This window comes from Rhinolophus ferrumequinum, chromosome 5 (genome assembly GCF_004115265.2).
Source record: "Rhinolophus ferrumequinum isolate MPI-CBG mRhiFer1 chromosome 5, mRhiFer1_v1.p, whole genome shotgun sequence".
Lineage (NCBI taxonomy): Eukaryota > Metazoa > Chordata > Mammalia > Chiroptera > Rhinolophidae > Rhinolophus > Rhinolophus ferrumequinum.
This window is the reverse complement of record NC_046288.1, coordinates 8,704,589-8,729,023: the sequence shown is the minus strand read 5'-3', so window position 1 is coordinate 8,729,023 and position 24,435 is coordinate 8,704,589. Positions and strand designations below refer to the sequence as shown.

The following is a 24,435-nucleotide window of genomic DNA, read 5'->3' as shown; positions in this document are numbered from 1 at the left end:
ACTGGTAAGTATGCCTAAATCAGAGGGAAATCCAAAGGCCTTTTGGTACCCTCCAAGGCCTTTTAATCTTCTGTAATCTTCCCCCAAATCCCATCAAACCTGCGTCCTGTTCCCCATTTTTAGTCCTCAGAGGGACATTTTCTAATATTCCCATTTTAGAGCTCAGCAGGTATATACCTGAGTCCCAGAGGAAAGTTTCACAACTGTCTAGTCACATCCACTGACATATGCGTTTTACTGCAGAAGAATAGAGAGGATCATGTGGAAGCTGGGAATAAAGAAAGATACTTGTATGAAATAATTAGAAATAAAAAGTTGTGCTGCAGTTAAAATTACTTCTATGAAATTTCGACTGCCTTTTCTACCTTCCATATTTCATGAACTCTTGTGAGGATTCCCCAGCCGTGAAACTGGAAACTGGTTTGTGATCTCTAAAATAGGTGGCATAACATGCATGAATCAGCTTTGGGAAATGTAGAGTCAGTTTCTATCTTGAATTTATTGTACGATTTTCATAGTAGGGATGTGACCTGAGTAGATCCCAGCGGTCTCGTTTGTCCTGAGGGAGGCTTTGAGGCTCTTGACAGAGTTGCCAAGAAAAATTGCAGCAGCCACGGTAATCATTTCAGTGCAACTCATTTAGTTCATTTCTGTGGCATGAAGAATATAAAACCTGTCACATTGTATCTTTGCCATATGTCGGGATATCCCTAAAATCTATACTTAATTTTTCTTCAACTTCTGAAAAAAAAAATAGGGAAAAACTGCACACAACCTCTTTTTTGTACTCTAAGGTTATATCAGAAATATAGATTTTCTCCTCTTTTATCTTTTTACCTATTCCTCTGCTGATTTTTCACATTTTCCACCCACCTGGAGTTAACCACAGAGTGACTCACATTTAGTGGAATAGCAAGGTATTAGCAACCAAGTGGATTTGTGCCGTATCCCCCCTCTCGGGTTCCTCATCCAGCCTCGCTCTCTTCTTGGGACAAAGGATTATTTCTTAGTTTAAAGTCTGTGTTTTTATCTATACCATTTCCCCTGTCTAAAATTTATTCTGCCCTTACAATCTGCTTCTGTCTACCAGATCTGATGAAATCCCTATTCCTTTAAAAACTACCTTAACTATCCTCTCTTATGAAGACTTCCCAAACTCTTTTCTCACCTTCCGAGCTCTGTGTACATTTTCCCTCCCTCCCTTGGTCTTATTTCTGCCTCTGACACAAACCATTAGTTCCCTACGAGCAAGGACTTACTTGTCTTGCATCTTTGACATCTAGCTCAGTGTCTTACATGTCCAGTCTCAACAAAGTATTTTTGAAGGTTAAATGAAGCTGCTTAACAGGCTCAGCCTTCCACTAAGTCCACTTTGTTTTCACTTGCCCTATACGCCAATGCCATGTGTCATTCTGTTTCACAGATACTCTGAGGTGGTTGTTTTGTGTTGTGTTTTCAATACCACGCCCTTCCACAGGCTAAAGAAGTCTTCCTTGAAATATGAGATCGTTCTTGCTCTAGACAAGCTGATTTTACTCTTTTTGGAGACTAAAGATTATTTTGAGAAAGCTATAGGTCCTTTGACCTAAAAAAATTAACATCTGCAAAAATTTTTGCATGTGATTCCAAAAGCCCAGTCGTGGAGCCCAAGTTAAAAACGCCGGTTTGAGAGGACACAGAGCTGTGATATCTAGAATGGGAGATTGTAAGACGGCACCTTTTGGGTGGGTGGGGGCGGAGGGCAAGTTGAGAGTCAGAGAGCAGGATCTGAGGCGAGGTGCTGGCAAAAATGTGTTAGCCTTTGGGAATCCGAGTGTCACTGGGGATCGTGAATCTTGGGTTTTTAGTATCTCTTTTAGAAGTCGAAACCTTTACTTTCTAATTCATTATTTTTATGCTTCTTTAGTTCTCCAGTTCATTCAGCAAGCATGCAGTTCATTTTACTTGAATTGCTATTTTCCTAGATCTTTGTATGGCTGTCTCCTTCCTGTCATTGAGGTCTCAGCTCAGATGTCACCTCCTCAGTAAACTTCCCTACCACCCAATCCAAAGTACTTTCCGTCCATTCCCTCCTCATCATCTTTCTTTGTCTCAGTCTACAAGCAACTTATTTGTTTATAGGTTACTGTCTTCCGTTCGCTGTCTCCCCCCAGTAGAGTGTGAGTTCCATGCAAGCCCAAACCCTGTCCATCCTCTGCCCCCCTCTTTCCTTGAGGAGTGCCTGATACTACAGCTCAACTATTTAAGGGATACATGAGTTAATTAATGGATTAATGGGAGAAAATGGCATAATACTAGACACTGGGATATAAAATGAGTAAGACATGCTCCACCCTTCAGGTTTGTGCTAGGTAGAGAAGGCAGACATACAAATAAATAACTATAACCCTGTATCCGAGATGCTGTAATACTTGTTAATGCAAAATATAGTGAGGGCACAAAGAAGAGAGTGATCAACTCTGAAGAGGTGAGAAGGCATCAAGAAAGGCTGCATAAGAGAGGGAAAACTTGAGTTAGGATTAAACAGAGTAGGAAAGGCAGGTGGGGCAGGCAGGGTGGGGCTCCTGCAAAGGCTCGGAACCCCAGGACTGGAGGAGGGGTTATCAGTGTGTGCTTGCTGGCCTTTGTCTTTGTCCTTTAGGTCTGTGGTATCAGGAATCTGAGGGAGCCAGAAGAAGGCACTTGTGAGCATACTTAAGCCAACGTTGTAGAAGTAGAGGGTTGAGTTCCTAAAGTGGAGTGGGAGTGGCAGTGGGAAATGAAATAAAAACCTTAGGGACAAGTGGAACTAGATGGCGAGTAGGGCACAGTATTAGAGCTGCCTTGGGCAGCTTTATCTCCCACAGAGCGTATCTTTGTCCATTATTAAACTCGGTGCATTTTAGGTTTTGCATAAACAATTAAAGTGGGTTCTTGTCACTCAGTTTTAAAACAAACTTAACGTTCGCTATGTAGTAAAGCTACCCAAAAGCTTCAGCAGATACCATTAGAGGGCTAAGAGGAATCTTGGCCAGTGTTTGCTTGTTTAATTTGTACTTATATAGGGGGTAAAAAGAAAGGAACCTGAATGTGAAATCTGCAACCTGGTAGGAAGGCATAAGGTGAATCATGGAGGCAAATCTAAAATTTGAAATAGGTGTTACATGAAATTAGGACAAGGATGTTGGACTCTTATTGTGAAACCAAGTAAGGCTTTGTTTAATTACAGGAAGCTATCCACATGCTCTGTCTTCGCTGATGAACATAACTTTCCTCTGCATTTAAAAAAATGTCTATTCGATGCCCAGTGGGAGGGGTTTATATATTTGTTTTCTAAAGAGCAACATCTTTTTAGTCTGGTTTATCTGTTATTGTGTTGTGATAATATTCCTCGGCTCTTTTTCTTCTCGACGGAAAGAATTCAGTTGAGAGACAGCATTTAGTGCAAGTATAGGATAGTAAGAAGTTCATTAGTAAAGGCAGATACACTCTCAGATGGGGAGGGGACCAATCCCAAGTGGGGGAAAGACTTCTTGTATGAAGGCTTTGATTCGTATGGGTAGAATTGCCTCCCCTTCTCCTTTCTCTTTATCTCTCCTCCTCTGCCACTGAGGTGCCTAGTCTTCCCTTTGGTTCTCAAGGCAGTTTCTGTCAATTTTCTTTTTATGGTTTGTTTGGAAATCTCACTAAAATGGTCTTGATAAGCAGGATGTATACTCTGATAAGCCAGATGTCTTCCTTCCTTCTCTGGCTTCTAACAACACATCCCTTTGATTCAGGGGTATGTGTGAGCCTGAAATCCTGCTGGGCTAGTAAGGCATTGGTGCCCTCAGTGAGGGCAACTGCAAGGGGTCTTGACCCAAGTAGGAGCTGCAGCAAGGGGCTTTCTAACTTGGGCGAGATCTCCTTCTCCTGCTCATTTCTAACTTACCTACCTCCCCTATCGTATCCACTCCCTTCTTTATGAAATGTAAAATCAGAAAGTGTTTTGTAATAATGGGCAACAATAAACTTTTCTCACTTATCCGTGTGCCAGGTACTGAGTTAAGGATCCAAAGATCGATAAGATACGGTCTTTCCTTTAAAGGAACTTACAACTCTTTGGGGAGAGACATACATGTGCATGGAATCATTTAAAGCCAGATGGTGTGGGCCTGATTCTCGGGGCAATAGGAGTTCAGAGAAGGCAGAAACTGTCCATCACAGAAAAAAGAGCAAAAGTCAATTTCGTAATACAGGGTCAGTGAGGAAGGTTTGGATCTTAGGAAAAATGCTTATAAATACATTCGCATACACAGGAATTGCATGTGGTGACTCCATACTTTTCTCCAGTCAGCAACTAAATATCTCAGTCACTAGGGATTAACTTGTTTTAGAGAGACCAACTAAAGTGGAAGAATGCTCGATGGTTCTTTCCTTAAATCTTCTTTTGGGCTCTTCTTTTATATATTGTTTGATGATGCTTTTAGGATCTTGGATGGTCCTGAGTTTCTAGATTTTTCTCACATTTGACAGTACTTCTTGTAAACACAATTTTGCTGACCATAGCCCCGCTTTGGCCAGCTCTCATAGCTCTTTTATTCTCATGGTCACAGCACAGGCTGTCCGTCATGCAGTCATTAAATTCCCCACTATATATTGAGTATTACAACATTAATACAGTTTTTTCCTTTCTTAAAATGTGTATACATTTTTTTGGGTACCCTCTGTAGATTATAAACAGATTTCTACTACAACAGTCTTGTTAAAACTAATACTCTTAAATGTGAAAAATACCGTGTTGAAAAAATGGAGTATTTTTCTTCCAATAACACATTCTTAGAGCCAATTTATACGAAGACTCTTTAAGAGGAAGGCACAGGGCAGAGTTGCCAAATATATCGGATGATTGGAAATCTCTTCAAGGAACCTTTATTAATGTCCTGTAGAAAATTACTAGGAAATGCTGATTAAATCTGGTAACCTCCTCATAGTAATTTGTATTTTGGAAGGTTAGTTTTTAACAATAGTGGTGACTTGAGCCATAAAATATTTTGTTAAAATTGCATGGTATGAATCATACCCTCACTTTTTAAAAAAAGAATTGATACTCCTCGGTTACTGTTGGATGAACCTATGCCCAAGGTAAGGTCCTAAAATATAGCTCTAGTACTGTGTATTTTAAAATACGAAAACACTCATTCAACTAGATTTTGGTGAAAGGCACTGTTCCTATCTTTAGTTTAAGTTCATAGTCAAGGCAGTCTCCATTAATATTTTACATTCCAGATTTTCCTTTTTTTTTTTTTTTGTCTTTTATTTCTCTATTCTCACTTACTATGAATCTTTTTTTGAAGAATAAAGTTGACTGTCTCATGCTTTATAGATTCTGGTTATAAAAGCTATTAATCATGTAGATTTAAAATTCTCATTTTTAGATGCTTCTCAGTAACAACACTTTGTTTTATTGGATCTCCAGGAAACAGATGTGATACCAGACACCAGGCTTTTGGATAAATTTAGTCAAATAACATCTCAGCTGTTTACCTCACTAGATGAGACCATCCCAGATCCACCAATGGAGACTTTGTACATTATCGACTTCTTTATTGCGTTGGCAATTTGCAACACAGTAGTGGTTTCTGCTCCTAACCAACCACGACAGAAGGTAAGGTCTCTCATGCAAACAAGGGTCATCTTCCAGAAGAGAACTTTGGATTTAAATGTACTTGTACTGGTTTTTATGTGGATAATTAATAATAGCCGCTAATAATAGCAGCTTATTATTTATGCAGCACTTAATCACGCTCTGCACTTATAATGTTCTAAGTGATTTACTGGTATTAACATGTTTAATCCTCCCAACAACCCCATGAATTAGGTATTGTCACTCTGCTATTTCCTATTTTACAGTTGAGGTAAAGTAACTTGCCCAGGGTCACACGATGGGTTTGTGGGGGAGGTGGGATTTGAACCCAGGAAGTATGGCTCAGTGCTTCTACACTATTTTGCCTCTAGGAGAGTAGCTGCTGAAAATGGTTCTTGTGGAATGTGGCTGTCTTCATTTTGCTTTAGTTTTCTTACTAAATTGAAGCTTTCTTTGAGACTTCTGAGACTTCCAACATCATATGCGCTACATCAAGCAAACTATAAAGTATTGGATTCATTATCGTGTTTAATGATGATGTACCCTTTTTCATGTACCAGTTGGGTTAGTTTTAATGCAGTCAATCTATAATCCAGTACATCTGTAATATACCCAGGTTCTGAAATTCCCACTAACGTCTATTTGTAGCTTAGAATTCATGGAAAATTCATTTTCAATGAAAAAGAAAAACTTGTTTTAGAGACTGGTGAGTCACCACTTGCTGTGCTGGCTCCCTTGTGTATAACTGTCTCCCCTTTTGCACACATCCACTTAAAAGTCAATTTGCAGCACAACCCAATTAAATTTTAATTTTCCATCAGATAATTTTCTTTTGGCAACTTCAGAGGTGGTCAACTTTAACATAAAGATAATTTATTTCCAATTAAGCTTTCATTTGATCAGAAACTGTATTTTTATAAGATTTCGACTAGAAAGTTGCCCTTTGAAAAGTGAGTATGTAATTAGAGAATAAATCACTGGGTGTTGTTTTCTCCCAAAATAGCACTTCTTCATACACGTCTATTTCCAAAGTAAGCATCTTTTGGTGTTTTCTGCTTAAGAAATATTGATGCCTTATCCCCCCAAAATATAATGTTCTATGGCCTAAAATAAAATCTCTGTGGGCTTATAAGAGCCTAAGATTTCATGATATTTCAAGGCAATGATAGAAAAGCAGTGAATAAGGAGTTAATCAGAATTCACGTGGAATATAGAAACGTCATCCGTGATTGAGCTTCACTTTTCATTTCGCTGTTGCTAGTAAGCTTGATAATTGAACATCACGGGTCCCTCAGACTATCATAAAATTAATCATCTAAGGAGAAAACTTTCTAATTCCTTGGGCATTTCTCAATGAGAAAATTTTAGGTTCTAATTAATTGGTCTCCATAATCTAATATGCTATTATTGAATACTTAATTTGCTTACATTAATTTTTAAATTGTTATTGCTAGGATGCATACAATAAAGATTATGGATTTTCTATATTTTAAATTAGTTCATTAGGAAAAATGGCTATAATTATGCACACTGCTAGCAATATTAGCACTTTATGTGTTTCAGTTGTCAAATGTCTTCCTAAATATTGTAGAAATTCATAATGCCATCAATATTAGCACATATTTTTCATAATGTTTTTTTTCAATTATGAATGTTTTCAGTGGCAGTTGTCAGCATGAAGCAGGCTAGCTATTTAAGGGAATGGTAACTCTTCGCATCAAATTTTTTCCTAGTTTGACTTCAAAGTTGTTATAAACTGCTTTTGACTATCTTATTGAGACCGTCCCAAATTCTTTCCTAGATCAGACTCTCTACACTGAGTGGACTGCCAACTAAGTCTTTGGAAGAGATTAAAAACCTCTTCCAGAGGTTGTCTGTCCGAAGATCAAGTTCACCATCTCTTGCCAGTGGGAAAGAACCATCTTCTGGGGTCCCCAACACCTTTGTTAGCAGACTATCTCTCTTCAGTCGAATGAAGCTGTCTTCATCTGTGGAGGAAGAGTGCCCACAGACAGGCGAGAGCCCCCAGAGTTCTGGTAACTCAGCTTGCCCTACAGACACAGAGAAACAAAACGGTGATGCAGGCGTCACAAATGCCAAGGTGGATTCCCTCCCTGGACAGCCCTTGGCCTCGAACCTGTGTTATGAGGCCGAGAGCCCAGATGAAGCGGCCTTAGTGTATGCCGCCAAGGCTTACCGATGCACTTTACAGTCCCGGACACCAGAGCAGGTCATGGTGGACTTTGCAGCTTTGGGACCCTTAACATTTCAACTCCTACACATCCTGCCCTTCGACTCAGTAAGAAAAAGAATGTCCGTGGTGGTCCGCCACCCGCTTTCCAACCAAGTTGTGGTGTATACAAAGGGTGCTGATTCTGTCATCATGGAATTGCTCTCCGTGGCTTCCCTAGGTGGGTTCATCCAGAACTGAAAGAGTTCTGGAGTTAAAGGGCTCAGAGAGTAAAAGACCACTCTCAATGGCTTTATGAAGGCAAACAAGCAGATACACAGGGCCAGTCAGACTTGGTGAAGCAGGGGAAGCTGCCTAGGGTTTGGTGAGAAAGCATACAAGTTTTGGGGCTACCCAGGCCTGGGTTCAAATGTGGCCTCTCCCGTTAGCTGTGATAAAATTACCTAACTAGTCTGCGCCTAAGTGTTCAGTCTATGGGGATTATGGCATCGTCTTTGTAGTTTCTTCAGAGGTTTAATGGCATACCATATACAATATGTGTACAGCCTTCGCCTAGTGCCTGGCCAATGGCAAGTGCTCAACGAATGACTGCCAGCATTGTTGTAGTTATTGTTACTGACGGTGTGGGAACAGTGTGTATATTAAGTTCTTGGTATTTTCCTCTCCCCAGGGAGAAAGGAACAAGGGAGAGATTTATTCTGAGGGTCTCTTGTATAAGTGCACAATTGGGATTCAAAATGATAGGGCTTTTTGTTTGTTGTGGGTTAAACTATCATTGTATTTAAAAATATATCTGTAATTGGACTGACTGGTGGGAACACTTGTGTTTTGTTAATTATTTCAGATGGAGCGAGTCTGGAAAAACAACAGATGATAATAAGGGAGAAAACCCAGAAACACTTGGATGACTATGCCAAACGAGGCCTACGCACTTTATGTATAGCAAAGAAGGTAAGGCTGCTAGCACACTGCTCATTCCACAAGGTTAGGATTTAGGAGACTCTGACATGCATTGGGCTAGATTTTTTTTATCAGGGGCAAGATCGTTCCACTGAAAAGGCAGAGAGCCTCTTTTGATCTTGAACTCTCCATTCTTACAACTATGTATGAATAGATAGAACCTCGATGGCAACCTGAATACAAAGGAAAATGTATCATTGGTTCCTTCTTTAGGAATTCCACTTTACTTTTGTTCGGAACAGGATTTTCTTGCTTCACCCATATGGCCCCCTCTCTTTTTTTACCTTTACAAATAACTAACCCCATAAACCAACCATCAGAAGATATCAGAAGTGTTGCTGCCGACATAATACCTGAACAATCCTGATACCATTTTCTCAATTGCACCACTAAGTGGAGACTTCTCCCACCTGCATACTTCTGGTTTAATTAAATAGATTAACCCACTTTCATCATATATGGTGCCTAGAATTTCCCAGAGATACTGAGCTGTAGGGTCCATCTACCATCATTGCTGCACTAGTCTGATCACAGAATTCGAAACAGCTTGTGCCCAGGTGCATGAGGAGATTGACCCGGCATGAGTGTGCCCAGAGAGAGGAATGCCTAAAACAAGTTGATGGCTTGACATTTCTGCAGGGCTAAGTCCTGGCAAGATCATCATGTGACCTGCCTCATAGCTCTTTTTCCCTCCGTAGGTCATGAGTGACACTGAATATGCAGAGTGGCTGAGGAATCATTTTTTAGCTGAAACCAGCATTGACAACAGGGAAGAATTACTACTTGAATCTGCCATGAGATTGGAGAACAAACTAACTTTACTTGGTAAGTAGACTACGTTGTATTTCCTGAATGGAGAATTTTGAAAAACACTTGATATCTCTAAGGTACTTACCAGTGCTTCCCCCCGCCCCAACTTTGATCTAATAGATAGATGTGATTCTGCCCACTCAGTCAGATTTCTACCTAGTTTCCAGTCTTTTCTATTCTGTTTTCCACTGCAGTGAACTAGACTTCATTGATGGTGGTATCACGGTGGTCATCCTTAAGGTCATTTAAAAACATAACACTAAGGTAGAGTACAAAGTCAAATAAATACCCTGGTTCACGAGAAGAAAGCTTAAGTTTCTTGTCAGACATTGGATAAGTTATTTAATATGTGTTGCTTTTTGAACCTGTACAACAAATCTTCATTTTATTTAGAAGATAACTTGGAGCACAGAGCAGTTCAGTGACAGAGCTTGGAAGAAACTCAGGGTTACCTGGTTCCAAGGCCTATATTCATTATCCTGCACCTGCCGCTGTACTAATGAAATATATTAGGGTGGTGCAAAAGTAATTGCGGGTTGTACAATTATTTTTAACCTTTTAAACCACAATTACTTTTGCACCAACCTAATATTTCTCTCTCTTGCTTTCTGATTTCAACTAAAGATTGCACAACTGACACCTCTTGTCTCTGATTGAGCTGCATCTTGAAATCACCTGGACCACTTTAAAAACTCCTTGGGATTCTGTCAACAATTCTGATGTGTAGGCTGGACATTTGAATTTTTAAAAGCTCTCCAAGTAATTCTAAGAGGAGCCAAGATTGAGAACCACTGCCTTAGCGCCTGGAGATCTAGTTTCTAATATAAGCACTGTCATGCAGGGTGTCATGTGGGGTCTCTGGTCCCGCTCCCCACATAAGAACGCAGGATATGGTGAGGCCAAAATGAAACACCAATGGAGCCATAGGTAGGGGAGTCATACAACTATAGTCTCACTGGAGGCTGGGTTGGAGACACAGGAAGCAGGAGCCACATGATCCGCAATCCTCCGGCCGCTTCTCTGCCAACCAACCAACCTCACCTGCCAGCTGCAATCCGCCGTGCTAACTGCAATCCGCGCTTGCTAGCTCAGCCACCGTCTTCTTGCTAGGCCCCCCCCCCCATTTTCTGCTAGCCTAGCCACGGCAGTTATATTAGTGGCCAATGGCTCACTGGTTATAGCTGATGGCCAACTAGCCACGGCTGATGGCCATCCAATCACAGTCGATGGCCATTTACTACCTGAGCCAGCACCTTTCCCTGTGAGGCCGAGAGCCTGGAAACTGCACTGCTGGCTCTGTCCCCACAAGCACTAACACAGCAAGAGACCAACCTCTGAGCCCCATCCCTCTGGTTCAGAGAAAAACAATGATCTCACTTAGTATCTGGCCAATAGAGTGGTGATGCCCGCTGCTAAGTCATTTCTCTGTGACACTGTCAGTACTGTGGGTCCACATTTCCTCATCTGAAATTCCAAACTCTCAAATGCTCTGTGGGCTCTGTGCCAAAAGCCGTTTGGCAGCAAACTCAGGCCTGATTTGATAAGACTATTTGTAAGTCTTTATTATCCTAATTAGTGTGAACATTTGTGTGTTTTGTTGCAGAAATATCAACATGCTTGATTATCAGATTTTACAAAATATGATTACCTTTTTAAGATCTGCAAAACGCTTGAATTCCAAAACTTATCTGTCACCCAGTTTTTCCGATAAAGGAAATTATGGACTTATACTATGAAAGAGTATTGAAAATAGACATTGTCTTACCGACAAGGGCATTCTTTAAACTCCTGCCTTTACCATTGGGAGTATCATAGAATTAAAATTGTAGAGCAAGGTTACATAAGCAACAGAAACAACCCCCTCAATTTATAGAAAAGTAAGCTAACCAAAAGGAGAACAAGTAACTTTGATAAACTGGTTGATTCCTAAAGCTTCCTTCCCAAGATATTACTTTGTGTATGATTTTGATCTGGGTCTTCACACTTCCTTTGGATCCCCAGAAATTACGAGAAAAAGATTGGGTTGGCTAACAGATATTGTTCAATTAAGCCTAGGTAAGCTTCGGCTGGCTTTAGTTTCTTACACGCCCTGTTGCACTTTGGTTATTTTTTAGGTGCTACTGGCATTGAAGACCGTCTGCAGGAGGGAGTTCCCGAAGCTATAGAAGCCCTTCACAAAGCTGGCATCAAGATCTGGATGCTGACAGGGGACAAGCAGGAGACAGCTGTCAACATAGCTTATGCGTGCAAACTACTGGAGCCAGATGACAAGCTCTTTATCCTCAATACCCAAAATAAAGTATGTATAGTGAGATTAAACCAGTCTTTTTGTTTTTGCAAAGCCAGTGGAGCATTTGTAATTTGATGACGATGAGAAGAAAAAAAAAAAACTGATAACCTTTAGCTTCTTGATAATTGCTTATTCTTTCCAGCAGCCTAGTTTGTGTTTGGAGGCAGCGGGGGTACCATAAGTGTTCTAAAGCTTCATGAAACGTCATAATGATTCAGATGAATCATTGCTGAATAAAGGCATTTTAAAAAGTTTCTTTTTTATTTTTATCCCCCCCCCCAATCGGATTATTAGGTATTTTACAAGATTTAGCCCATAATAACAAAGTATATCAAGCTTGGGGGCAGGACTCTACCCCTGCTTTCACGTTGAGGGGAAGTGATGATTTCTATTGTAGTCAGGTGAATGAATATTTTTATGGTCGTTCTAAAAATAGACTCTCGGGGTCATCATGCCCTCTACTGGCAATTCTTAGATATAGCTCCTGAGAGACTACCAAAAGTTTCTGTTTAAGGGAAGGGGGAAAAAAGGTTTTTTTTTTAAGGAGAAGGAACTTAAGAAGTTTGGACCCAGCCTATTTTCCTCAGTCCCCACCCCCAACCTCTAACACAAGTACTCGATTTTATTTTTTTCAGAAGATTCCTAGTATAGCGATATTCTCAGATTTAGGCACATTGCTTAATTAGCTTGGTAAACTTTCTTCATTCCTTCCTCCGTAGTCAGACTTAATCAGTAACATTCATTCTGTCATGGCAGCCAGCCTCAGAAATCTTCTGGAGCTTCTCATCTGGATCACATCTTGGGCTTTTGTCACAAGCTGCCACGTTTGGTTAGCTGTGTGTTTGTATTCAGGCCTCAGTTAATACCCAAGTAGATCATACATTATGAGGAAGGAGAATTTTCCTTATTGAACACAGAGTAGGTTCTCCTTGGCAATTGGCAATGGTCCAGAGACCCATAACCAAACCACCAGCCAGCTCCCAGTACCAGCCAGGGGCTGAGCACATGGAAATGCTTAGTCATTTTAGTCACTAAATTGGATGTGCCTTAAGGCTGGGAAGACCCAGGTTCCAATGCTTGAACTACCAGTGACCAGCTATATGACCTTAGGGAGTTACCCTCCTGGGCCTTTTTCCTTACCTGTAATGTGAGAATAATGCCTATTTCATAGGTTTGTTGTGAGCATTAAATGAGAAAATGTAAATTGTTAAATGTGATACCTGGCAGATACAGGGGTTTAATGAACATTAAAAAGGAAAAATAATCAATTTTTGGTGTCCGATTTTGACGTTGACATTTCTGTGAACAATAAAATCTTTAGGATTGTGAAATTTATTTGTAAATGCACAATTATGGTAAAAGCATTTAATACGATCAATTCAAGAAGTCTTTACAGAGTGTCCACTGTGGAGTGTCCTAAATGCAAAAGATAATTGTTTTTGCTCTCAATAGCTATTCTACCCATTGAATTTTCCAGATAACTAAACAGAACACAGTGAACATAATTTAGTTTTATGATGACTCAAGTCCATTCAAATAAAATGCTGGGCACGTAGTAAGAGCTAAGTCACTGGTATTGTTTTCTCTTCTTCCTGCTCCCCACCCTACAGGAGATGCTAAGAAATTAAAAAAGGAATTGACAGTCATGGAGCCCAGTTTGTCATTTAGTGAAGGAATTGTCCCTGTGACATTCTAAGTGGGCCACCTGGCAACCAATGGAATGTCTACTTATTTCTATAGTATAATACCTCAACTTTACAAATTTCCATCAACTTCTGTTCCTAAATTTGCAAATTAGATCATAGTAAATGTAGCTACTTACAAACCTTATATAGTTTCTATTCTCATAAAAGTTTTGTTTCTTTTTTGTTTTAGTATAATTGTATCCAGGATTATTTACTGCAACGTGATATATAAAGGCCTTTCAGGATTTATCATTTAGTTTTTTAAGTTTTATTTTCATAATTTTGTTTAAAGTCTTCTCTTGAGTAGACTTTTATTTTAGTAGCTCTTTATTTTCATATTTATTGGAATCAATAAAAGGTTTTTTTATACATAATCTCATTTGGCAATTATAACGAGTAGACAGGAGATAAAATTAAAGTATTTCTATTTTGTAGCCTGAGATTTCAAAAGATTCTGATGATTTTATCTAAGCACCTACAAGCTGATTGCTTGTCAAGCATGATTTCTATATTATATTTTATGTAATCTCTATCTATTTATCTACAGTTGATTCTTGTTATTCATTAAGTTCTATAAAGTTGGGGCAAACACTGAGTTAGTGAATACTGATCCATTAACCCTAGGGGAAATATAGGATTAGGTTCCCATAAGCCTGTGGTCACATTGTTTTTATCAACTGGTCAATGCATAACCTTGTTTCAGAGATTATATATATATATATATATATATATATATATATATATATATATATGATTAACATTGAACTCACAACCAACAGTAATACAACTCACTGAACAGAGCTTATCTAACACATATTTTCTCTGTAAGGCACATCATAGCCTTCTTGTGCGTAGGAACACTAGATGGCACTTTAGCAATACACTTGGAGGGCATCTTGAATAGGGAAATCACCCACAAGAAAAGCAAAAAAATGTGAAAAATGTGTCACCAAACAGACAGCGAAAAGGACACTTGTTTCCAGTATGGGAGTAAACGTAAGACGGCAGCGCTTCACCTAGTTCAGCCTCAGGTGGGGAGGTGCACGTCCCATAATTCAAAACTCGTGTCACTCTACACGTCCACAAATGATAGAAAAGGCACCATGAGTATTGATTATAGGATCACAGATAAATTTTAGCAAATATGAGATATCACAGATACAGAACCCATAAATAATGAAGAGCAACTACGTGTGTGTGTGCATATATACTTCTGTAATGAAAATAAAATTAATTTATAAAACTAAGCACTTACATATGCACGTAAGGGGATAAAAACATCTATGTACTCAATCTCGAATCATCAAACTACAGAAAATTTGCATCCCCATTCTAGAGGGCATCCACTCAGACTGCATTCTGTGCACTCTGAGCATGTGAGGACTCCAAAAACTATTTGTAGTATTGGGATCAGATTTGTCCTGAAGGTAAAGCTTGCCAGGTAGTACATTTTAAAGTTGAATTTCTTGTTTGTAGTTTATGTGGTTATTAAGTCTTTGTTAAGTCATGCCTACATATCCATCTCTACTTCCTTACCCATCTTATTTTGTTGTGGGTTGACAAATGCTTGACAAAACGGCATTTGAAATAAGAGTAAATGGCTTCTGAGTGAGGGGACCTTTCGTGAATAAACTATTTCAGGCTTAGTGTATAAATATCAATGCACTGCTCCTGGATTTGGCTTGGCTCTGTTCTTGGTGATCATCTGACACCATCATTTCTGAATAAGTTATCGTTAGTCTTCTTGACTAGAATTCATTCAATAAGTATTTCTTAAGTGCCCATTGTGGCCCTCTTTTACGCATTGTGAAGGCTTCAAAAGTAAATTAAGAGCAATACCTGTCTTTAAAGAACTTCCTAACCAGTGTGGGGTGAGGCGAGTCGAGGGATGCACACCAGTGTGGGGTGAGGCGAGTCGAGGGATGCACACCAGTGTGGGGTGAGGCGAGTCGAGGGATGCACACCAGTGTGGGGTGAGGCGAGTCGAGGGATGCACACCAGTTGAATGTGATGAGCATCACTAAGAACATTCTGACCAGAATGTATGCTCCATGATGGACAGGGATTTTTCTGTTCATTGATGTATCCACAGCACCTAAATGTTTTCTCATATATAGTAGGTTCTGAATAAATACTTAGTGAATGAAGGAATGAACGTATCGAAGCCAAAGAAGATAAAAAGAATAATTATTATTTAAAATTCTGCGTGTCATGCCTTACAGTAGGAGCTTTGCATGTATTATTTCACTTGTTCCTTACATACAACATTTTTATGACATAGACATTTGCATTTTTCACATGAGAACATTGAGGTTCAGAGAGGTGCCTAAAGTCTAGCAGCTGGTAACTGGCAGAATAAGACCAAAGGGCTCTTGAGATTCACTGTTTGAGAAGATAAATTGCACAAATAAAGAAATTCCATAGCTATTTCTTAGCTTGGAATTGGGCACGAGATGTTCTCATCCTTTTAAGTGATCCCCATATAAACAGAAAATTCTGTGGAAGAGCTGTGAGGTCTTCATAAATAACTGATTATTCACTACCTAGGGTTGCCTTGATGAAGCAACTGCTAAAGAGAGACAATGACAAATTTAGCTGGATGTGGCCACCAAGGAGCTCAAAGGCTAACTGTCTTTGCCACTTGTTTCAAGGATGCCTGTGAGATGCTGATGGGCACAATTTTGAAAGAACTTCAGAAGAAGAATCCAGCCTCCCCAGAGCAAGAATCATTAAGTGAGGATTTATACCTGCCTTCTGCCTCCCAGGATTCAGGGCAGCGGGCTGGACTCATTATCACTGGGAAGACCCTGGAATTTGCCCTGCAGGAGAGTCTGCAGAGTAGGTTCCTGGAGCTGACGGCTTGCTGTCAAGCTGTGGTCTGCTGCCGAGCCACACCCCTGCAGAAAAGCAAGGTGGTGAAATTGGTCCGCAACCATCTCCGGGTGATGACCCTGGCCATTGGTGAGTGGGGATGAAACCCAGCTCTGTGCTTCTCACCTTTGTGCCACACCAGAGGCTGACCCTTCTGTCTGTTCTTCTTTCTGTATATCTGTTCACCCGTATGGCTAGCTGTCCTTTTCTCCCCTACTTTCCCTCTCCTTCTTCCTTCTTCCTCTCCATCTCCCCACTCCCTTCCACTTTCCCTCCATCACCTATTCGACTACCTACTATGAACCAGGTGGTGGGGATGTGACATGGAAAACAATATAATGGTCAATATAATAATAAAGACTCTGGGTTATATATTAGAACCCCAAATCAACTGCTAAGGAAGGTAATGTACTGAATCAGAACTGAAAAATGTAGAAATTCTACGTGCAGGACAGTTTAATTCAGGGACATGAACAATTCATTTATTTATCCATTCAACAAATGTTTATTGGGTGTGTTCTATGTGCCAGGCATTTTTGTAGGCAATGGACATACAAGAATATGTAAAACTGACAAGGCATCTCTTCTTAAGGAGCTTGCCTCTAGTAGGAGGGCATATAGTAAACAAATGAGATGAAAAAGTAAAACAAAACAAAAAATGCATTAATATGTAAGATATCAGATAGTGAAAAACGATATTGAAAGAAATAAAGCAGAGCCGGGGGTGGAGAACATTAGCAGAGGGAGACTGCTATTTTAAATACATTTTTCAGAGAAGGTCTCACTGATAAGGTTGTATGGGGGGGGGGGGGGGAGAGACTTGAAGTAAATGGTAAGGAGCAATGGGAGATCTGTGGGGGAGAATATTCCTGGCAGAGAAGACTGAAAGTGAAGGCCGTGCTTGGTATGTTCAAAGTCAAGGCAGATTGAGCAAAGGGAAGAATTTGCTGCAGGTTGCTGAAGGGCAGAGATATGACAGGTGGCCACATAATGTAGGGTCTTGGAGGTGATTACAAGTTTTGGGCTTTTATCCGAAGAGATAAGGAGTCACTGGAAGATTTTGAGCAGAGGAAGGACAAGATCGGTCTTAAGTTTAAGATGATCACATTGGGTGCTGTGCTGAGAGTAACTGTTCAGGTGCAAGGATGTGAGTCCAGAGACCAGCGGAGAGGCTGTTGAAATAATTCAGGCAAAAGATGATGGTGACTTGAGCCCTAGTGGAAGCAGAAAAGCGGTGGGACATGGTCAATCAGATAATGGACATGGTTTGCTGGTGAATTTGATATATGATGGAAGGAGGTAAGGGGGACAACAAGGTTTTGTCTCTAAAAACAGAAAGGATGGAGCTGCCTTTTACTGAGATGGAATCAGGAATGGGGTCTTACACATGTGTAAGTCTGAAAAGTCCATTAGATGTCTAGCAGTGATGTCAGGTAGGCAGCTGGATATAAATCTGGAATTTCGCAATGAGGAATTGGCTGGAGATACAAATTTGTGGATAGTAAGTTTAGTGATGATACTTAAAGCCTCATCTAATAACAAGATGAGAACCCTAAAAAATGAGTATAAATAGAAAAAAGCAGTGTGAGATTAAGCTCTGAGACACTCCAGTGTGTAGAAATGAGCAAGATAAGGACTCAGCCATCTCCTTCAGTCTCTGTTTTTACCTGGATTGTCAGTCTCAGATAGCTTCTCTCTCTGAGTGCTGATAAAACCACTGAAAATTCCTAGGTTTACATCCTATCCTGTTAACAACTTGAGTGAAAAGATTGCACCTCTTGTCAAGTTGTGAAATAAAGTTATCAGGCTTAAGGTGGGATTTGTTCAGCTATTTTATTGAATAAACATATCAATGAATGAATTGTTCAAGCCCCTGCATCCAGATGCTCCTAAGGCTAAACTCCTGGACATATCAGTTACATCGGTTATGTTGATTCATGTGCCCATCTCTGAACCAGTCACTGAAATCAATTAACACAATGCTAACTGTCCAGGCCTGGGTCAGTCGTCCATCCTAAATCTGGGGGTTTGGGTTCATCCTAACAAACCACATGCACTCAGAGTTCTCAAGGAAAATCAGGATACTGTTACCAGACAACAAGTGAATGGTTGGTGGGCAGTTGGGAATAACAAATGTTCATTACCAATACGAACATAATAGTTCCTCTTAATAAGTTTGCATGTGTTACGGAGACTAAGAAATCTATAGCAAGCATAATACCATATGATAGGTATGATAGAGATACACAGGGTGGTGCTAGAGCCTAAATAAGGAAGGGGCATTTGACCTAAAGGGAATATAAGAAGGATTTCCCAGAAGAAGTGACATCTAAGCTGGCAGCAAGAGCAATGGAAATCCAGCAAGGTGGGTAGGAGTGTTATAAGAATAGAGAAACAGCATATTCAATGGCTGGAAGAAAGCAGGTTATATCTGGAAAATTGAAAGTAGAATGGAACATTTAATTTCTGCTAAACTAGCTTCCAGGTAACTTGGAGACTGGGATAAACTTTGAAGGATTTGTTTGCTTGAGTGGCCACTACTGATTTGCAAAGTTTGCATCTTTTCTTTACTCCTTATATGTTTCTCACCTTTGCTTCTGTCCCATGAAGGTGATGGTGCCAATGACGTTAGCATGATACAAGTGGCAGACATTGGGATAGGGATCTCAGGACAAGAAGGCATGCAGGTGAGTGGATGTACACCCACACACTGTGAACTTGACCTGCCCATCCAAAGGTGACATTCTCCGTAATAAAATCTCTGTGGTAGAGTGAAGCCGTCTTTGGTTAGCTCAGGAGTAGGAGACAAGAAGATCATCCATTCATTCATTTATTATTTACTGGGTGAGTGTTGTGGTCTTTTCCTGGGTAATTTTAGCTGTGTAGTTCACTTGCTCGGTTTAAGAAATATAGCTTATCTAGAGCATAACAATATATATTGTTAGCCCTGCAATAACTATGACTTTCACAATTGACAAAAGCTACTAAGCTTTTGAATAAAAGACCTAAAGATCCTAAAAAAGGGGGGGGGGGAGATATGAAAGAATGAGAGAGGTGGGAGTATCCTGTTTGCACGTGTGTGTGTTGGATAGTGTTTTAGGCACAAATTCAGATAGCTTATCCAAAAGACTGCTTTTCGTGTATGGAGCAAATGTCGTCAGAGGAAGGTGAGATGGGAGGCTTAGGATTTCTCAAGAATTGTAAATTATGCCCTCTGTACGAAAGATTAAAAATTCAAATATCTCTTTGCCTGGGACACTAGACAAAATTGCATAAAATCATGACTGGCATACTTTCAATATATTCCTCATTGAGGAGAAGTGAAGGCGCTTTGTAATGCATAGAGTTCTTGCGAAGGGAGCTGCTTTCTAGGGAAAGTCCATTTGCTGAAATTACATCATGAGTAACCAGAGAGAAGTCTTGTTTCATTCAACCGTATTATTGGAAAGCTGAGTAGTAACCTCGGGCAACCCGTTAGGGCTCCTGCATTCCTGGGTTCTTATTTGTTTGGGGTTTTGTGGTTTTCATTTGTGTTTTGGATTTTCTTTTTTTGTTTGTTTGTTTTGGTCTGCAAGAAAGATTTAAACCACCTGTTTGATGAGCCTGAGCCTGATGATAGTCAGGTTGCCTTTCTGTGTCTGCCCTAATGTGTTTGATTGCTCAGGGTGGTGCCCTCTTTTCATTGCCTCTGCAGGCTGTGATGGCCAGTGACTTCGCCATCTCTCAATTTAGACACCTCAGCAAGCTCCTCCTTGTCCACGGGCACTGGTGTTATACACGGCTTTCCAACATGATTCTCTACTTTTTCTACAAGAACGTGGTATGTAGCTCCAGAGATTGTGGTCTTTCTCCCTTCCTGCTTTCCCATCCCGCTTTTTTAAAGGACACAGAGCAAGTGCCCACGCTAAACTCACTTCAATGGTTGATGTTTCGGGAGCAGGCAAGAGTACTGCTACCTACCAGAAATAATCTGGGAATGTGCTGTTTCAGCTGCTGACAGCAGATTGCCAGGCTTGTCCATCTGCTAGCGTTTTCTATTCCCTGTGCACTTGAATTCAGTTAAGTCCTGTCTGGTTCATTTAAAATCCAATTTTTGACCTTCCATATAAAGGCTGTGACAAGCTGAATTCTGAAATGTTTAATACGATCTGTCAGTAGAGAATGAAAAGGTTTGCTTCCATTTTACAGGAGATAAGCAAAAAATATCTGCTGTCCCCAAATTGATGTCCCTTGTGTTATATTGAAGATACAGATGAAAACCCAGTATGATGCCTTAGCCCATAGCTGTCTAGGATTCACAGAGGCAAGAATTCTCTAGCAAGCTTGTAAAATGTATTTGTACTTGGTAGTTATTTGAAGTTAAAAGAACTTTATTTTGATGATGTAATTCCTAAAAGGGCAGAATTTCATTAGATGTCATTGCTCCTAATCTTTGGCATGCCATTTTAATTTCAATTTCTTTTTGTAAAAAATCATGTTGATCTTACTTAGATCACTTCACTGAAGTCCCTTCTAGGTGGGATGATAATATAAATATGTCAATTTTTTTTTTAGACCAAATATGTCATGGGTTTTAGTCTTTAAAGTTATTATGTAGCATGTTACTAGTAAACATAAATTTATATCGTTCTATTGAAATGCAATCTTTAGGGAAAAGTAACTTCAGTGGGTCATGTTTAGGATATCCTAAAGGTGTAATTTAGATTGTGTGTGTGCATGTGAGAGAGTCTTCAGCAGGAGCACATTTTTTCCCCTCCAGCAAAACGAACATTTTAGGAAGTTCTGAGTACTTTACTAATCAGAATTGGTACATTTAGTGAAAGTGTCATAAAACTTTGATACTTTATGAAAATACTCACAATGTATAATGTTTCTGTCTGAGTGTGTGATTCTGGGGAAAGATGACATTTGTAATTTGAAATTACAGTGGTCAATGACTTAAAGAGGAGACCCCCTTCCGGGGTTTTTTTGTTTTTTTGTTGTTTTGTTGTTGTTTTAATACCTTTGCATTTTTCTACCTTCTGTTCTGTTGTGACACAGCCCACTCCCCTCCCACCTCCTTTTAACCCCAGATTATACCCAAAGGTCAGGAATCACTAATATTAGAAAGAGACGCCACGTGCTCCTGGAGAGAGGGAGTGTGTCTTAGCATGGAGCACATCACCGGGGGCAAGGAGCCCATGGTCGTTTTGCTCTGTAACCCTGCTGTCCATTCACACTGGTGTCCTCCTGGCTTGTTTCTTACTTACCCAGCCCAACAGCGAATGCTTGATAAACTATGAAGAAAAGGGCCAGTACCAGAACTGTTTGAGTAGCTTATCTTTCTAAGACTGTGGTTCCTGGGTCTTGGACAACCTTTCTGATACTTCTGAGAACTATGGATTCACTCCTCAGAACAGTGCCCTAAACCTCAGGTACCCAAAATTGATACATTTTCAGGAGCTGAGCATAATGTGTGTCCATGGACCCTAGACTAAGAAACTGTTCTAAGCATTGTACTCCTGTCCTAAGGTGTTCTAATGTATCTATGATGCCAACAATAACAGCATCTTAATAATATTCCTAAGGCACTTAATAGGTTATAAATACTTTCTAACTTGGTCTTGATACTAAACGCTGAGGTAGTGTAATTCTCATTTCCCAGACAAGGAAACCAAGATTCACAGAAGTTAGGAAAACAGCCTAAAGTCAATCAATAGGCATCGTCCCCAGGCCTTAAAACAAGATGTTCTACATCTAAGTCCAGTGTCCTTTCCTCTATGCTTCAGGACACAGAGCTTTTGCTGTCAAGGACTTAGTTTGTTTTGGAGACAAATACTGGAAGGAACAATGCAAGGTGTATGTTCCTAGCCTCTAGGGTGAGAAACTGTCTTGGTTTGCCTGGGACTGTCCCAGTTTTAGCGATGAAGAGTCCCATGTCCTGGGAAACTCAGGCCCAAGCAAACTGGGATGGTTGGCCACCTGCTGCCACCATCCCATTTCACCACTAAAAACTAATTGTGAACTCCAAAAGCAAGGGAATGAACATTTGTTGTATGTCTGATACATACCAGGAACTGGGCTAAGTTCTCTTCATCTAGACCTAAATTATCTCAAGTTGAATACCGTCTCTGCCACTTAGTCAGGAAACTTTGGGAAATTTCCTTAGCCTCTCTGTGCCACCATTCCTTCATCTGTAAGATGGGGACAAGAATAATTCCCAATTTGTTACGAAGATTGAATGAATTATTTGTAAAGCTCTTAGAATAACACCAGCACCACGTAGTAAGGTGTGTATGTGTAAAGTGTGTGTGTGTATGTTTATATATGTATGTAAGCATGAATGCATATCTATGCTTTAGTGTAAAAAACTTTTATGAAAAGAAAAAAAAGCTATGTGGTAAGATGTGCTGATCTTCCATTTTGTAAGTGAGGAAACTGCGCTGAGAGAGAGACTGCGATCACACAGCTCAAAATAGCAGTGTGTGACATGTGCAGTCATAGCACGCATTGCTGTTTCTAAGATCAAATGTTCCTCTTTGTGTCCCTAGGCCTATGTGAACCTCCTTTTCTGGTACCAGTTCTTTTGTGGATTTTCAGGAACATCCATGACTGACTATTGGGTTTTGATCTTCTTCAACCTCCTTTTCACATCTGCCCCACCCGTCATTTATGGTGTTTTGGAGAAAGATGTGTCTGCAGAGACCCTTATGCAACTGCCTGAACTTTACAAGAGTGGTCAGAAATCAGAGGTGGGTGCTAAAGCAAAAATACTTGGCTGATTCATATCCCTTGTCAAAGTCAGGGCATTCTCCAATCAGTCCAGCTCAAATACTGTGGAACATTCAGAACTATTTAAAACTATTTTGAATTGTCTGGTTGTTTCAAAAGATGTCTACTACGTGCATGGCAGATGTTAAGTTACTCACTTCTGAGATGAACACAGGTAAAACTATGAAAGACCTTAGGTATTTATATGAAGAAATCCAGTGTTTAAACCTTACAACTAATGATGTTTAGTATTTTCTAAACTCCACTCTGCCACCTGTTATGCAAACTACGAAACATCCCTGTCTCATTTATCTTCACAAAATACTTTAAGAGAAAACCTAGTATCATTCCCATTTTAAGATGAAAAATCTGAACCTCAAAGGGGTTGAGTAATTTTCCCTATAATCTCACAGCTGAAAAATGGCAGAGCCAGTGACAGAACCCTTCTCAGTCTGGTTCCAAAGCCAAAGTCAAATCCTTCAGGTTCTACTGTCATGCAAAACAGTAGAGTGATCTTAATGGCTCCCTCTCCGTAAAACCATTCCCCACCTCTACTTTACTGATCTCATAATCCTATCAATTTATCACTGATGTATCACTTATATCTGTTCTCCCATTTTCATCCTTCTCTCACTGCCCTCCTTGTCTCCCTAGAGTATTACAGTAGCTAATTAATTGAGCTAGCTGCCTCAAAACTCTCTTGTTTCTAATTCATCTTTCACATAGTTCATAATAACCAACATTAATGTAGCACTTATGAACATTTATGTAATGCCTCCTAAATGCCTGGCACTGTTTTAGGTGCATAACATATATAACTAATCCTCAGAATGACCCTGCAAGGTAGATGCCATCATTATCCACATTGTAGATAAGGAAAGTCAGGAAGGATCCTTAACTAATCTGCCCACATCCCAGAGCTAGTGTATGCTGCAGGTGAACCCAGGCTCCCGAGCCCATGGCGTCTACCATTAATGCTTTGCCGAAGAAAGAACACCAATGCTATCTTTAGACCTTGGGTTTCCCCACTGTGGTATTTACTGCCAGAAATCCAAAGTGCTCACACAAGTACATTGTCAGGATCTCAGGGACTCAGGTGGACCAGCAGCCTACAGACACCTGTAAGTGGACAAAGCCGACGGATCAGTCAGATATTCTATGCTTGATAAGAAAACTCTGTTAGTCAGGACTCTTTCAGATGCAAGTGACAGAAAACCAGCTCAAAGTGGCTTCATGAAACAGGGACATTTATTGGCTCACATTGCTGCAAAAT

The 24,435-nt window shown here is 40.1% G+C and overlaps 1 protein-coding gene across 4 annotated transcripts in view; it reads left to right on the top strand.

Annotated features, from left to right (window-relative positions):
* The window catches only part of ATP10D (ATPase phospholipid transporting 10D (putative)), a 99,503-nt gene that overhangs the window by 61,526 nt on the left and 13,542 nt on the right, over positions 1 to 24,435 (top strand). For all 4 annotated transcript variants that reach the window (XM_033106595.1, XM_033106591.1, XM_033106592.1 and 1 more), the window contains 9 exons: positions 5,438 to 5,626; positions 7,407 to 8,016; positions 8,641 to 8,747; positions 9,455 to 9,581; positions 11,681 to 11,865; positions 16,193 to 16,502; positions 19,023 to 19,099; positions 20,107 to 20,232; positions 22,943 to 23,143. In XM_033106595.1, coding sequence (XP_032962486.1) covers positions 5,438 to 5,626; positions 7,407 to 8,016; positions 8,641 to 8,747; positions 9,455 to 9,581; positions 11,681 to 11,865; positions 16,193 to 16,502; positions 19,023 to 19,099; positions 20,107 to 20,232; positions 22,943 to 23,143 — 1,932 coding nt within the window. The remainder of the gene's footprint in view (positions 1 to 5,437; positions 5,627 to 7,406; positions 8,017 to 8,640; positions 8,748 to 9,454; positions 9,582 to 11,680; positions 11,866 to 16,192; positions 16,503 to 19,022; positions 19,100 to 20,106; positions 20,233 to 22,942; positions 23,144 to 24,435) is intronic.